Consider the following 16,867-nt stretch of genomic DNA (forward strand, 5'->3'; position numbering starts at 1 on the left):
TGGTAGAGTATGTTAATACAATATAAATGACACAACTGCGCTCTTGTATTTCCCTGCTCTTCTATTGAGAAATGTTGATCCTGTGGTCTGGTAGGACCACTACTGGTCGACAAGTGGTATTGCCTGAATGTCAAAATTCTATTTCTCCCCTGAGCAAAGGTGTCTTCTATTGGCTCAGTGGTAAAAATGTCAGCACTTGAGCAGGGGCTATACTTTGGGCATACGATGAAGAGCAGAAATAGCCGATCTACAAGCTCACACCGTGTCTCTCCCTTGATGAGGGAATACATTGTCACTGTCACGTGGAAACCCGTCCAAAACTGTTAATTTTAAGGAAACGGGCAAAATAATTTAGTCAATTTATTTAGTCACAACACAAGCAAGCACAAACACAATACTTTTCGGCAATATTCGGCATAAATAGCCAATCGACAAATCGCGCGTCACATTGTGTAGTGAGCTTGTAGATCGGCTATTTTCACAGAAGAGATTTAGTGTAGAAGGAAAAAAGGAGGGGGCATAGTAGACCCCTGGGTGACTCCGGTCAACTAAGTACATAGTGTTTAAGTGGTAAGACTAAAACTAAAAGGGTACATTTTATTTGTTAACTGAAACCGTTTTTTATTCTTATCTTTTTAAGAAAATACAATAAAAACGAAAACGAAAAACGTTTTGCAAAGTTGTATGCCAAATCATATTTGTTTTAGTTTGCCCACCATCGTGTGTCAGCTAAATAAAAACTAGTCAATTCCTGAAACTAAAACTACATGCACTTGCACTCAAATGAATTAAACTAAACTGAAACTGAAACACTCATTAACAATATTCATTAACAGTAATGGAAATTTCAAAACTATACTGTAGTAACTCTGTTGGCAAACCCATTTTCTTTGGAAATGCAAGTGTTTGCAAACCCTATTTTCTTTGGAAACGAGATGCTTCTTATGTGCAAAGTAGAAATCATATCAGCTGCCAAAAACCCAGATGCTTCATTGGCACACTTATTCCACACTTAGGAGTACTTACTGACATTGCACACCTCTTCCGCATGTAAAGACACACTTTTACACCAGAAACAGACAGCCCTGAGGACGTAATGACAGCTGCCATTGACAGGCGTTAAGTCAGGTAAGGAGGTATGGAGTTAATTGCATACGTACATGCAAACCCCTGGTTGTAGCCATAAAAGTGGCAATCCTAACACACGCATTACAAGTTGTAAACAAAGCGTGTCTTCCAATAGCCTGATTTATAATTAGTTGTGCGCCAGTGTCGGGCACCAAAAATAGCAGCTCTACAAGCTCACAATGCATTGTTGTGTGACGCGGTGTGCGCTTGTAGATCGGCTATTTTTGCATTCAACATTGGCTAAGTATAAATCTGTCTTGTGTTTTGGACAGAACATAGTTCAACCCACAGCAAAGGGGAGGGTTTAATGACCCAGTAACATAAAGAGCATTAAGTATTCGTCTGTATTCACTTGACTGGCCCTAAGCTGTCACTTTACTTTACCTCTACCCAGAACCAATGCAGTTAAGAAAACAGTAATGTACAGAGCCAATGCATAATGTGCTCCTCCCACATTTGACTCTAACTAGAAATACATTTGGTTTCTAAAGTAACTTAAGAAGCAATAATCAGAGAGGAAATTTGATTAGATTAGGTTGTTATTATAATTTTCGGACAGACAAGCCTGTTTTGTATTCTAATTCTTATTTGGCTTTTAATGTACATTTTGTATTTTTGTTCACTAACATTGACCATGCTATACTGAATTATGATTATTATGATGTTTTTTGCTGGGACCCCAGGAAGAATAGTCTCCACTACGGTGTAGACTAATGGGGATCCTTAATAAAACAAATAAACAATAAACAGCACAGGTACATTTTTACTCTCTCAGAGTTAAATTAAAACTCTGGTTTCGCTGTGTAGGAAAGGGTTTTGTTCAGATGGGAGCCTTTGTTTTCGTTCCTCTGCGCCTTCTGTTGCTCTTCCAGGCGCTTTGGGGAAAAGAGAAAAAAAACACCATCGCCCTGAAACTTTCAACACCTGACAAAGAGAGTAGACACAGGGGCCGAGCCATTAGGAGCGAGCGAAAGTGAGAGAGGAGGAGGAGGAGGAGAGGTGGAGGGGCAGGAGAGGGAGGGGTAGGGGTGGGGTGGAGTGGGGAAGGCCCCTCCACCCAGGGAGGTTGGTGGGGGTCAGCAGCACAGTGACTGGTGTGCATCGGCAGAAAAAGGGGGAGGAACCCACGTGTAGAAAATATTTAAGATGCACAGGCAGGGCAGAGCTTTACTGAGGAGACAAGACAGAGGAGAACAGCTGGTCAAAGCAAGGGCTTCAAGAGCTTCTACTGACTGAGGCAGACAGACCTCCATTCTTCTTTTCTGGGACCTCCAGCACGGCACAGCAGAGTTACCTTCAACTGGGGATCCAACCACTTTTAAACACAGCGAGCCACACTAAACATTTCTGACGTGGTTTGCAAAGATCTAGATTTTTTTTCTCTAGATCCGCTTTACAAAATGGCCAAAGTAAATTTGAGCGCATTGGCTTTAGGGATCACGCTGCTCCTGATGGTCGAGACGTGGGCACAGCAGAGCCCCAGGAAGAGACTGGCGCCGCCCAAGCCGTCCAAGAACCACTGCTGCGACGAGGTGCGCTCCCTGAAGGTGCAGGTGGCCAACCTGACCAGCATTCTGGACGAGCTGAACCGCAAGCAGGAGACGGACTTGATGAACGTGGTGAGGCAAATGATGGACTTGGATAAGCAGAACCGGCAGCAGGAGGCCCGCGTCACGGAGGCCGAGAGCAAGTACTCGGAGATCAACAACCGCGTGGAGATCATGCAGCTGCAGGCGGCTCAGTCCGTGACTCAGACCTCGTCAGGTGAGCCCCCAATCGCTCAATGCAGCAGGTGTTAAAACTGCAAGCTAGGTACTGCCAACAGTCAAAGCTTTACAGAAAGCAACGGTGGCAATTAGATTCCATTGAAGAGTTCTTTCACAGCCCTTTGTGTGAAAAGGATTCAGACTAATAATACGGTAAAGCAATGACTGTAAAAACTTGACCAGTTCCACATGGCAAAACAGACCCTGCTCCCAGTCACGCTACCCCCGCCTCTTCCCTTCTTTCTCGTCTGTTCGGCATCTGCGACCAGATGCACTTTCCAGGTGTGCAGGACCCTACTGGTGGTTGCTCTGAATGCAGCAGCACACACAGCCACAATCCTTCACACTGTGACCTCTCAAAACCATAGGAAATGTGGCTGAAGCTTGGATAGTCTCCCGTCTTTAATGACCAGTCAGTAAAACTTGCGCTTTTGAATGACCATTTCACCTCTTCAAGAAGTGTGTGGAGGGTGACTGGAATCTATTACGAGATATTCTAATTATTTGTACGATTCATATTTATTTATGATTTATGGACACCGCGAGATACTAAAACAAGTTATGAGAAGAATTCAGACGAACCATTACATTTCACTGGAATGGGACGCCGTACCGTATTGTCGCAACTAATCTGACAAATAGGCAAACAATGTCACGTACAAGACACCATACGTGTATTTTAGCCATGGAAAGCTATAATCACGCTTGCACGCTTTGAATCACAGACACCAGACGGCTGATAATGTAGATTACGGTGTGCAAACTTGTCTGGGATCCCTCTAAGGCAGCCAAAAGCCATAATTTGGAGCCGCAGAGCCCTGTCTGGTGGGCTGTCAATAAAGACCACCTCCACCTAAAGCCAACATCGACTCCATCAGTCATCTCGACTCTAACAAACCATTAATCAGCATCGGCTGCTGTGGAGAGGACTTAACCAGGCATGACGCAGTTTATTATTTTAATAGCCAATTAGCCTGGTCCAGGAGCCCAACTTTTTATGTCACTGGCAGAAAAGATCACTGAATAGGGCTTTTTTAAATTACAGAGACACAGTGCAGACAGGAAAAGCAGGGCAGGAAGAGACGTTAAGATTAGAGTGCAGGTTTTCCACGTCAGACACTGTACTCTTTCACTCACACTTTTTTTCCCCCCTGTATTATGCACAGTAAAATCCTAAGTCTTATTTCATCCATATATAACTCAGAGAGTGTACACATGTAACCAAATGGACCCAGATGTGTACACTCTCAAGAGTTAAATGAGCACCGCACATTTTACAGTGAAGGTTCCATTAGTAGCCCGGTGATCTCATAGCCCTCCTAATGGCATCGCCATACGATACCATGCCATGGAACCTAAACAATTTCCTTCTGTTTTGAACTCACTGGCTTTTTGAGCAGGGACACGTTCTCATCTGTCCCCTTACTTGGATATTATACTGCAGCCTGGTACAGTGATTTAATGTTTAATGTTACTAACCATGAAACCATACATTGTTTTTTCCATAATTGACCAGACATCTTTTCTCCCCTCCCCCTCAGATGCCATGTATGACTGTGCGTCCCTGTACAACAAAAACTACAAGATCTCTGGAGAGTACAAACTGCCTAAAGATGAGTTCCTGGGGACCCCTGAGCTGGATGTGAGTCGGAAGCCTGAACCTGTAAAGCCCTAATTCATATCAAAAACCTAATTTAAATTGAAATTAAAGCCTAGTTTATACCTCATCATTAGGTAGAATAGATTTTCAAGTGAAAAATGCAAATCGCAAGATTGTTTATTTCTGTCAGGAAACAGTCATAAGACAAAGTTTTAATAATTAGACTTAAGCTCTCTTAAGTCTCAAGGAGCCCTGGTGGTGGGCGGTTATTATTTTAAAGGTAGAATGTCAGGCTCATCAGTTCAGGAACTAAAAGAACTGAATTCCTGTCACCGGGGTTTAAGGTGTTCTGTGACATGGAGAGCGGCGGCGGAGGCTGGACGGTGATCCAGAGGCGCAAGGTGGGCCTGACGTCGTTCAACCGCGACTGGAAGCAGTACAAGAATGGCTTCGGAACCATCCGCGGGGACTTCTGGCTGGGCAACGACCACATCTTCCGTCTCACGAGGCAGCCCAGCATGCTCAGGATAGAGCTGGAGGTATGTACATGTCGAACGGGGGGGGGCCAGGCGCGCAGGCTTGGCAATGAGACGCTTAAAAGGCAGATGAATAAATGGACTTAGTTGAAGCTGGTGGCCATGGCTAAACTATCGACACTCTCGACCTTTGTTCAAATGCAAAACACCGTCCTTTTGACGTCAGTATTCTCACGTGCACACACTTTTAATAAACAATGAACAGTGTTGGAAAGTAACTAAAGTAATATGTAACTTAAAGTAATATTATTACTTTTTTCCAGTAACTAGTAAAGTAACTAATTACTTTTGGCAGGGAGTAATAAGTAAAGTAACTATATTACTTTTTAAATAAGTAATATGTAATAAGTAATATATTACTATGTTTTAGTAACTTTTCCAACACAGTGTTGGAAAGTAATGTTTTAGTAACTTTTCCAACACAGTGTTGGAAAGTAACTATAAAGTAATATGTAACTTAAAGTAATATATAACTTTTTTCCAGTAACTAGTAAAGTAACTAATTACTTTTGGCAGGGAGTAATAAGTAAAGTAACTATATTACTTTTTAAACAAGTAATATGTAATAAGTAATATATTACTATGTTTTAGTAACTTTTCCAACACTGACAATGAACCTGATCTCTAAATCAGCCTCTTTTTTTTCTCTCCCCCCCGATACAGGACTGGGAAGGGCAGACTCGCTTTGCGGAGTACGGCTTTTTCACCGTCAAAAACGAGCTCAACAGCTACAAGCTCCTCATCGCCAACTACAGCGGGAACGCCGGGGACTCCCTGCGTTACCACAACAACACCAACTTCAGCACCAAGGGCAAGGACAACGACAAATGCGTGGACGACTGCGCTTCGCTGCGCAAAGGTTAGGGGAAAAAAAAGTGATAAATAGTTACTACATTTTGAAGTTTGGGTGGTTCCTCACAGCACAGGAAACTCCCAACTCTGACGTGTGAACGAGTTCAATTTGTTGGCCCTCAGATTGAAATTAACCCATTAAGACCTGCAGAAGCATTTGTGTCTTTTTTACTTTTTTTTCACTTTGGCTATTCAAAAATAGCAGATATACAAGCTCATAGCGCGGCACTCGGTGCCGTGCTATGAGCTTGTAGATCTGCTATTTTTGAGAAATCGTACAAATGTGTGCAAATCTTTGAATATATATTTTTTTCAAGCGAACATTTGGAACTCAAGTCTTTGCTTCTGGTGGTCCGGAGAACAAAATATTTCGAGATGGGGGTCCTTGGCCAAATACATATACATTTTGGGTTCCTTGACATGAAAAAGTTTGAGAACCACTGACATAGTAACATAGTTTTTTTTCAAAACGAGAAGACATTCTAAAAACAGACATTTTGTAGAATCGGCCTCAGGTCTTACTGGGTTAACACTGCATGAGGATTTTACAGCGTGGCTTAATGATATCTATCTTTGTCACACAGGTGGTTACTGGTACAACTGCTGCACCGACTCCAACCTCAACGGCGTGTTCTACCGCTACAGCCAACACACCAAGAACTCCGACGGGATCACTTGGTACGGCTGGCACGGGCCCAACTACTCCCTGAAGAAGGTGGAGATGAAGATCCGACCACAGAGTTTTCGGCCCTAAAGAGCTTCAGACATTATAGGATGAGAATGATATACGCATCATGTCCGTGCAGCGGATAAAGAGTTGTTTTTGTTATGTTTCGGTGGGTTGAATGTTGTGTGATGATGTGTTTTCACCGTGTTTGATTGTAAATTGTAGGTTTGTTTTCGTATATTTATCGTTGAAATATTTTGTTTTTATTTTCTTAAAAGCTTACCACTATTCCATAAGGGGTGACTGGATACGTTATTCCCTCAGACATTTGTCTCAAAATCATAAAGCCGGTGTCACGCACTGAAAATAGACGATCCACAAGCTCACAACGCACCACAGCGTGGCGCGTTGTGAGCTTGTAGATCGGCTATTGCCGGTGTTCGACGCGGTGCATAACTAAGTATAAAACAGGCATAACACAAGCAGACTACAAGCTATAGTGAGGTTATTACAAGTAATAAGACAGGTGTGCACAATTCAAGGCAACAAAATCACAAAACATCTATCAGTGTTGTGAATTACTGGAATGGAACTAAACCACCCAAACAATTTCCTAGGAATTACACCACAGGTTTCATTTGTAAAAAACCTACTGTTGTCTATGGAAATGTGTAATTTGTAAAATGTAAAATGTGTACAGCTCTATAATTGTGTTTTATGGGATATAAAATAAACTTGTATTTTTAAGAAAACAGACGATTGTACGCGTTTTTAAGTTTGACGTATTTGGAACCTTAATGCCACCTTTGAATATACAAAACTTTTGGGGAGCTTGACATCCAATGAGAATTGCTCCTGCATTCAATATATCACACACTGATCCCACGTTAACCGTAAGCCATTTGACCTCTGACACTTGGGTGATCTCCTTGCTTCCCGGGTCAAAGGTCTCCGGGCAAATAATGACATTGCAGGATATAAGACCACACACACAATTCTAACAACTGCCATCCAGTTAAATAGAAGCGAACCCAGCCTTTACTATTTGTAAACAATAGCAGCATTTTGTTAAGAGAAAAAACGGTGCTTGTCTGAGAGGAAGCTAGTTGTGTCTAACGAATTAGGACATTCCAACGGTTGAATGCCTAAAGACAGAAAGGCTGCGCTGCCTACATTAGCTCAAACAAAGCCATAAATTCAGACTTTAACGAGGTGCTGAACTGGGGAAGAACAAGGTTCCAAATAAAGACTGACATGTATTCATACCTCTTACAAGAAATCTCAATAAGAATGGCATTCTGTCGAGTCTGATTTGACAGTGACAAATGACCGGGTCATTGTGTTCTTATAGGAGCAAAACCCATCCACACAAACCCGTGCCCCCCGGAAGACCCAAGCCCAACTCAATCAGTTGTGGACAAAAGCCTGAGCTGCTATCAGTGGTGGAAGAAGTATACTTAACAATTCTCTGTTACAAGTAAAAGGACCGTATTAAAAATGTGACTTGATTAAACGTACAAAACTACTGGCATTAAATTATACTTAGAGTACCATAGTAAAAGAGCCAAAACGTATCAGAATTGTTAGATTTATATTTGCCTCTGTCTGAGACGTAGTGGAGTAGAGGTTTAAAGTATCAAAAAATGGAAATAATCAAGTAAAGTGAAAGTACTTAAAACATTTTACTCAAGTACAGTACTTGAGTAAATGTACTTAGTTACTTTCCACGCTCCTCTCTGCACCCAGCCAAATCATCACAAAGCTGAAATCCGTAAGATTCATGTCCTACCCGGGATTTGAACCCTGGTCTCTTCTGCCGTTCTGATAGGACAAAAAAAAGATCTACTTGGTCAGGGGAAATATTGTGCTTATGAGCTTCAGGTTTTTTTTTCTCCACTATTTGCCAACTAGTTAAGTCAGCATATTTAGACCCCGACACCGGGGTCTAAATGTGTCGATGGAAGTGTAGGGAGACCACCTCCAACCACTGCCAATGTACTGTACTAGTTACATTGTATTGATGTACTCTACCACCCAGGTTGGCAGTGGTGTAAAGTAACTAAGTACATGTACTCAAGTACTATTCTTAAGTACAATGTTGAGGTATTTTTACTACATTTTTACTACTAATGGAGTACTAATTTTCAATACTTTAACTTCTATTCCACTACATCTCAGAGGCAATAATATACTTTTACTCCACTACAAATATTTGAAAACTTTAGTTACTAGTTACTTTGTAGATTATGATTATCATTACAAAACATACATTAACCACTTGGGCCGTATATACATGTTCGGCCATTTGAAAATAGCCGATCTACAAGCTCACAATACATTTTATACATTTGAAAACTTGTGAAAAGGGACATTCTGCATAATGGCTACTTTCTACTTTTGGTACTTTAAGTACATTTTGATACCAATATGTTTGTACTTTTACTCAAGTACATTTTGAATTTCGTACTTTTACTTGTAACAGAGTATTTGGGGTTAAAGTTTGAGTACTTTTCCCACCACTGCAGGTTGGTTAAAATAACATTGCATTCATTGAAATAAGTTCCGGACTGCAGCTTTACCTCTCAAGTCTACAAACAGATGGATGGATGAATGGATGGTTAAATATGACAATGAGGTTCATCATTATGGTTATTATTATTTCCACAGTTGGGACCTGGCACAGCATTTGGGGTTCTGCACAGTGAGTCCAGTACAGCTTAGTGGTCCTTCAGAGGGATTCTAATGCTTCATGTCAAACTTTATCAAAGAACCTCTGCCAAAAGCTGAAGCTATTTGTATCAAGACCAACCAATATGCCATCAAGTAGATATCCAATCATTTATAAAAGGCTTACGGTAAGTAATAGGAACCGTGAATTATCTCAAATAAAAGCCATTTAGTGTAGGAAAAGAAAATCCAGATTGTGGAACCCTGAATCGAACCTTCAGTATGTTTAACCCATTAAGACCTGAAGCCGATTCTACAAATGTCTCCTAATTCCCAACAGTAATCTGAAAAACGTATGTTTCTATTTCAGTGGTGCTCAAACTTTTTCATGTCAAGGACCCCCAACATTATATGTATTTGGCCGCGGACCCCCATCTAAGATATTTTGTTCCAGGGACCCCCAGAAGCAAAGATTTGAGTTAAAAATGTTTGCTTGAAAACAATATATATTCAAAGATTTGCACACATGTTCACGATTTTTCAAAAATAGCAGATCTACAAGTTCATAGCGCGGCACTCGGTGCCGTGCTATGAGCTTGTATATCTGCTATTTTTGAATAGCCAACGTGTAAAATAATGCTTTTTAGCTCAAATCAAAACGTGACACAGATGTGTTCCAGGTTTTAATGGTTTAAGAAAAACTGTGATGTAAAGAACAAAGAATAGATATAGAGAAGTTGGGAAATTTGCCTAAAAACATGTTTTAAATTTGGGTCAGAACAACAACAAGGTTGAAAAATATGGTTGCACTTAATACAACTTCAAACTGAACACTTCAGAATGCAAACTCCTGAGTTAACTCTCAACGTTAAATTAACACTCAGGATTTTGCAGACAGTTTTTTTTCTCCATCACTAACGCTGTAATATTGCACCAATGCTGTTGTCCACAGTAAAATCCTCAGTGCCCATTCATCCATTTGTAAACTCTGAGAGTGCGTACACATGTTATACTGTTACTGGTTCCATTTGTTCACCATCAGAGCTAAGTTAGCACTGAGGATTTTACTGTGTAAACACTTGGATAGTATAGTACCTCAAGGTATTGCCCATGAATCACTCATTTTGATGCTCATTCATTCACCACTCATGCCCCGTGAATGATAAGAATTCTGATAAAAAAAAGACATCTGCTGAAGATGAAAGAGGTCACGTGGAGTGGATTTATATATAAACAATTTATATGCATTTATCCTCCCTTGTAGGAGGTTCAGTGGATCTAAATATCCCATCACACCATCACACCGCCTGCTTTTCTTACACTCTGCTTTTCTTACACTGAGGTGATTTCTTTATGACAGATCTTAAGTTAGAATTGTGCTTTACAATAAAAATATCTCTCAGCATTCTCTATAATTTTCTTCGGTGTTTAAAACCCATTAAGACCTGGAACGCATCTGTGTCATTTTTTTATTTGAGCTAAAATGCATTATTTTACACTTTGGCTATTCAAAAATAGCAGATCTACAAGCTCATCGAGCTTGTAGATCTGCTATTTTTGAAAAATCGTGAAAATGTGTGCAAATCTTTGAATATATATTATTTTAAAGCATTTGTTAACTCAAATCTTTGCTTCTGGGGGTCCCTGGAACAAAATATTTTGAGATGGGTGTCTGCGGCCAAATACATGTACATGTTGGGGTCCTTGACATAAAAAGTTTCAGAACCACTGACATAGCAACATAAGTTTTTTCAAAAAACTGTTAGGATTTAGAAGACATTTTGTCGGAACCTCAGGCCTTAATGGGTTAATCAAGTTAAACAGGTATCACTACCGTGTTAACTAACTACAGATGCAATCTAACATCCAAACAAAATGATCAGATTAATACTCATTGCTGTCGGGGCGGAAACCTTGTATGTCCAAAATAAAACCATTCCTTTTTTATTATTATTTTACAACGATTTTACAAAACAAGACAGGGTCTAATAACGGCGTGGCGTCTATGTGGCTCTCGGACGTCATGTCGATTACGTCATATCGCTGTGATGATGTCATATTGACTTCCAAATATGGAGTTTTTTGCTTCTCCACTGACTTCCAGTGATAAATAATCAGGGATTTTACTACCTTAGCCTAGTGGCAGTGGGCACAAGTAATGACCAGTCAGTCCAGTGGTTTGTAAGATTACCCGCGGACACCGACAGAGACACAGACCCTCTTCTAGACGGCTCAGCCCCTGGGAGCCGGGCCGCAAAATACAAGAACAACGTTTATTCACATTTTCAAATTAAACTAATTTAAATTGAACTAGCATAGGGAACCAGCTCTCTCCTGCCTTTACCTAGACTTTCACAACACCCTGCAAACGTGTAATAGAAAGTCCTCTTTATCGGGACTGTAGCAGACTTAAAACTGTCTATAAGAGGCCAGCACTGCATTGCACCGGACAGGACTGGTAGTCCATTTGAGAAGGATGCACCGCTGCCGAAGACGTCTGCAGACTCTTTACATCTGAGCATACCAGACTTTATTTGAAATTCCATTTTCATGGTGCCCAGCACATTATGGCTGTGTATTTACAATAAACAGATGTTCCGGAGGCAATGACACATGAGTCCCAGCCAGCCATCAGTCTGAACGGAGATGGAGACATCAGCATTATGGTTATAGGAAAACACTTTCACCTTTTTTCCCCCAACCGTGTCTCCATATATCAGTCCTCACTAAAGTAAGGTACACTTTCTGTCTATTTGCTCTGTGTCTAAGAGGCGGGCTGTGGGTAGGTCAAAGGTTTACCTTTCGATGACTACGTCTGAAGGATTTCAACACGTTCTGTTGTGTCTGTCTGTCTGTTTGTCCGAAAGTAATCTCACAAATGTGATAATGCAACAACTGTGTCTACTATTTCAGCATGCTAATAATCAAGGGAGAGAAAGGCTGTAAATGAATTCAGCCTTTTCAATAAAAGGGTCTATATAACTACTGAGCTAGGCAGATGCATGTTCCTATCATTAAAATCAACCAGAAATCCTTCTGGTTCAAACTAGTGATATAAATCAAACAGACATCCAACCCTTCCTTGGTGGGACAGGACACACATCAAGTGGCTTGATCAATGGCTCTCCTCTGTTCTACGGAGTTATAGGGAAAAGTTGACCCAAATGAAGGCCTTGGGTTATTCACATCACCCTTAGAGCTGCTTAATGACCTCAAATAGTGGAAAAGTTTAGTCAAGCATATCCGCCATTTGCAACAAGGTGGAAATGAAGCGTGACGTGCCAGTCCATACAACTCAATGTAGTGCAGTTGTATTTTTAGTACACTGAGCAGACCAATAATCTAGACATCTCAGCGTAATTATTTGTACCCCGTCGTATGACAGTGTCCCTCACGAAAATAGCCGACAAGCTCACAACACTTTGCATCGCAATGGATTGTGAGCTTGTAGATAGGCAACTATTCGCGATGACACGCCACACGGTAAAATCATAATTGTTAATTTAACTGTGTGAGGGTAAAATGGATCTGTAAATGGAGTTAGGCAAGGCTTTAGGGGTAAGAATACAGTCTAGCACCAGGCTAAATCATTTGGTTTGACTTAATCCAAGTCCCCTCATACGTCTCATTCATAAGGTGTACCCCGACATGTGAACCAGGAAGTAGCACCGAAATCTGAACCAGGAGTAGCATCAAAGTCTGCTTTCTACTAGGACAGCGAGAAAGAAAACCCCCCCCCCCCCCGAAAAATGTGCATTTCCATCTCGCTTACTGTCAAAGGGCCTTACTCAGATTGCAAACCCCTGATATTCAATATGTAACGGGGAGAATATGAAGAGAACAGGCTCTGAAACGACGCCAAGTTCACCTGCGAGCAGCATGAGTCAGTAACGCTGAAGTAGCAGTGACGGCGCTTAGTGTCATAAAAAAAAAAAAAGCCCAAAATGTGTGCTCCCGATTCATCCACGGAAGGAAGGAGAGAGAGAGAGAGAGCAGGTTTTTGCGTAGCGCTTTCTGCTGTGCATGATGCTAGATCTTTTTATGGGAAATCCTGAAGAGGTGAGAACCAGATGGAGGGATCGAAAACGCCGCGGCACTGCCTCCCATCATTCATCATCATCAAGGCCCCCTGAGAAATTGAAAACAGACCCCCGGAGAAACACTATTCCAGACGCTCGCGGAGATGAAAAGGAGGCGCTCGTCCAATTAGATGCCTGGAAAACAGATTTCTCCATACGAGGCCGACGAAAGTGGGAGCGCAGAGGTGAGAAGAGGCGATGGAAAAGATGATTGTGGATATCGTCGCCGTCGGGCAGAAACCGCGTATCTCCATATTTCATCTTTTTATGTATTTTTTTTTCTTCATAAATTTACTTTATGGAATTTGATTAGATCTTATTTTATTTCATACTTGTGTTGTATGACTACGTTTTGTGGTGCAAAAGTGGCAAAAAAAATGCTGATCAAGCTGGCGTGAGCAGATCTGCTAGACCTGCTATTTTCACTGCTTTCGAAAAGTGAAATGTCTGCCTTTGCCCCAGTGCCCAAAATAGAGACACCAGGTGGTTAAATCTGTCTGTGGGTTTTCTTAATATCAAGCAACGATAAGAATTAACAAGAGCTTGTGACTAAATAACTACACCGAGTCCATTTGAACGCAGGTTCTTTTTTCAATTTCCAGGAAAAAAAAATGGAATTTGGACATACAGGGTTTCCACCCGACAGGGACGATATGAAAGTGTTAGGGGAGGAGGAGGAGGAGGATGTGTGTAGACAAGCACTTCTTCATCTATTTCTATAATAAAAATGGAATTTCTGAGAGTGGTCATCCAATGGTCCCTTTCTAAGTGAAGGATCGCTATACACTATGCACCCGCCAACCTCAATATTTACCAAGCATGTGCAGACTAAAGAAAATGAATGGACGATCAGGTAATTCATCAATTATCTGTGGAGAATTATAAAGATGCTGATCAATCTCCGTTACTAGCAGGGGTCTAAGGCAAGAAAGACAATATTCCTTACTGTCAAGACTTGCTCATTGAGCTTTTGATCAAGATTAAGACCCGTGTCAGTTTAAAAACAAATGTTTAGGCTGCAAATGGCTTGTATTATCCCGTTAAGACCTGAGGCGATTATTTAAAAAAATCTAAATCCTAACAGTTTTTTTAAAAAATTAAAAAATTAAAAAATTCAAGATTTTTCAAAAATAGCAGATCTACAAAGCTCATAGCGCGGCACTCGGTGCTGCGCTATGAGCTTGTATATCTGCTATTTTTTAATAGCTAAAGAAATCTAAAGTGACACAGATGCGTTCCAGGTCTTAATGGGTTATGCAATTTGCACTTGCAGTTGAATGCAAAACAGTTTTGACAGGTGGTAGTTCATAGTTACTTCCATAACAATGGGAGTAATTGAGCCACATGGCTCATCGCTAACCTTGACCTTTGTCCACCGAAATTGCACCACCTGTCAGATACTGAGCTAACCCTAACAAATGAAGTCTCGGGGCCTTGTGTTGTGAAACTATGATGATACAGTGCCTCATTACAATGGTTTCCAGGCTCCACTAATAATGTGACATAACTGCTATTTTCGGTGAATAGTATTTATTATCAAATGAAAATGACTCAATGGTGTTAAAGGACAATCTCAAGTTTTAGTTAGATTTGAGTTTAACAGATACTGTACACTATATAATAAGCTTGGTAAGCAGCTCAGCATGTATGTATGTATGTATGTATGTATGTATGTATGTATGTATGTATGTATGTATGTATGTATGTATGTATGTATGTATGTATGTATGTATGTATGTATGTATGTATGTATGTATGTATGTATGTATGTATCTAATGTAATGTATGTATCTATTTATTATTTATGTATGTATTTATGCATGCATGCGAAAGTAACTGAGGTACTCAAAAAGCAGATGTAATGTGACGTTTTGAAAGTTAAATATGTTATATTGCTTGGTACAGTAGCTCCTGCAGTAACAGTTATATGAGCTAACGCCTGCTAATTCGGAGTTACAGTGTGCCCTAAAAGTTAAAAGGGTATTCTTTTTACACATCAAAAATATGGAAGACGCTCTGTGAACTGTACATTCCCTACATCCAAATCATAAAAGAAAATCATATTTCACCTCACCTATTCAGTGGTATAGTTATTCCATGTTAAATGATTGAAAGCAAACATTCCACGTACAGTCTGTATTGAGTGATGATCTGACAAGTTACACAAAAGGAGATCATTTTTCATAACCCATGCTATACTCTTTGAGACGCTAGCTGTGTAAACTATTCAGTGACGATTAGTTATTCTGTCCAACATGATTAAGCCATACGACATTCATTCATTCCTTGGTTTCCATGCATTAAGTTGTGCGTGTCTAAATCTACTTTAGATATTGAGGGGATTTAACAGAGAATAGAGGACCATTAATATAAAAAAAGATGAGAATGATGTCACAGCAGCACAGCCTGCACTCTGTCAATATTTACACTCGGTCGATGATGTGAGTGACATGCCTGCTTTGAACAACTCAATGTCTGGCATTTGTCTTTCAGAGCCACGTGCCACATTCCACCAATACAGACACCAGTGAGCCACGGGAAATGGCCCTCTAGAACTTCAGGTTTTCAACTTAAAGGAATGCTTGAGCATATGAGCTCAGCCACAAACAATCAGCCGTCGGCTGCCCATTTACTGCTACGTGAATATTTACAGTATCCACTAGACAAACGTCTCTTAACTAGAGGCTGGTGAGAATCAAACAGCCTTCGTTGCTGAAACTGGGAGTAAACAATGTGTTTATTTAATAAATAACTGCATTGCCGAACCAATTCAATGTCTTTAGGGCAGTCCTTCGAATTGTCATGTCACCAGATGTATATGGGTAAGTAGTGGTGATGCCGACCCGGGCCGACCCGTAGCCCGCAGGTCCCGCGGGACGGGCAGACGGGTCAAGATTTCAGACGCAATTATCACGGGGCGGGCGGAGCGGGTCAACACATGGGAAAAAAAGAAAAGAAAAGAAAAAGCATTCTGGTACCTTCTCTCTCCCCAATTTTGTCTCTTATGAATGCAATGGCTGTGCTTATTTTTACGGCAGTGGTTTTCAACTTTTTTTCTGGATCAGGGCCCACACAAAATCTTTAAAGCGGCAGCGTACATTTTCAGAGCATTTTCAGGCAACCTGTGTGCCCCCCCGGCCCCCATGGTTGAGATCCGCTGCTTTAGGAAAACGCCGTGCTGCTTTGGGAGTGTCTCTTACCTGATCAGAGACTCCAGGATCTGAGGAGAGGGACCCTTCTGGAACTCCAGCTCCTTGTAGTGCAGAGCCTTGGCGTAGGCGCGGCACTTGGCCGCTCTCTCGCCCAGCAGCACGATGCCGTTATCGTCTCTCAGAGGCAGAGGACCCTGACGGAGATAAAACACAATATTTACAACAACAAAAGCACACTGCTGCCGTTTTGCGTTCAAAATGAAATTGCTTGCTCTTGTATAGTGCTAGACTGCTGACACAAAAAGACCACATTACACCATGCTCACCATGTTAACCACATAAGCCCTGATTTATACTTCGGCGTAATGGCGAATTGCGGAAATAGCTCATCTACAAGCTCACGACGTGTCGCATTGTGGC

General features: G+C 41.2%; 2 protein-coding genes across 5 annotated transcripts in view; one reads left to right on the plus strand and one right to left on the minus strand.

Annotated features, from left to right (window-relative positions):
* The window catches only part of mtor (mechanistic target of rapamycin kinase), a 155,244-nt gene that overhangs the window by 82,267 nt on the left and 56,110 nt on the right, over positions 1 to 16,867 (minus strand). For all 4 annotated transcript variants that reach the window (XM_080445025.1, XM_080445024.1, XM_080445023.1 and 1 more), the window contains exon 28: positions 16,496 to 16,641. In XM_080445025.1, coding sequence (XP_080301151.1) covers positions 16,496 to 16,641 — 146 coding nt within the window. The remainder of the gene's footprint in view (positions 1 to 16,495; positions 16,642 to 16,867) is intronic.
* angptl7 (angiopoietin-like 7) lies at positions 2,311 to 7,305 on the plus strand. Its single transcript, XM_080444682.1, has 5 exons — positions 2,311 to 2,892; positions 4,436 to 4,536; positions 4,839 to 5,033; positions 5,694 to 5,889; positions 6,467 to 7,305. Exons 1-5 carry the CDS (start codon positions 2,529 to 2,531, stop codon positions 6,634 to 6,636), a joined length of 1,026 nt encoding a protein of 341 aa, XP_080300808.1. The 5' UTR covers positions 2,311 to 2,528; the 3' UTR covers positions 6,637 to 7,305.

Source organism: Gymnoscopelus braueri (assembly GCF_963280865.1).
Source record: "Gymnoscopelus braueri genome assembly, chromosome: 12".
In the NCBI taxonomy this organism is placed as follows: domain Eukaryota; kingdom Metazoa; phylum Chordata; class Actinopteri; order Myctophiformes; family Myctophidae; genus Gymnoscopelus; species Gymnoscopelus braueri.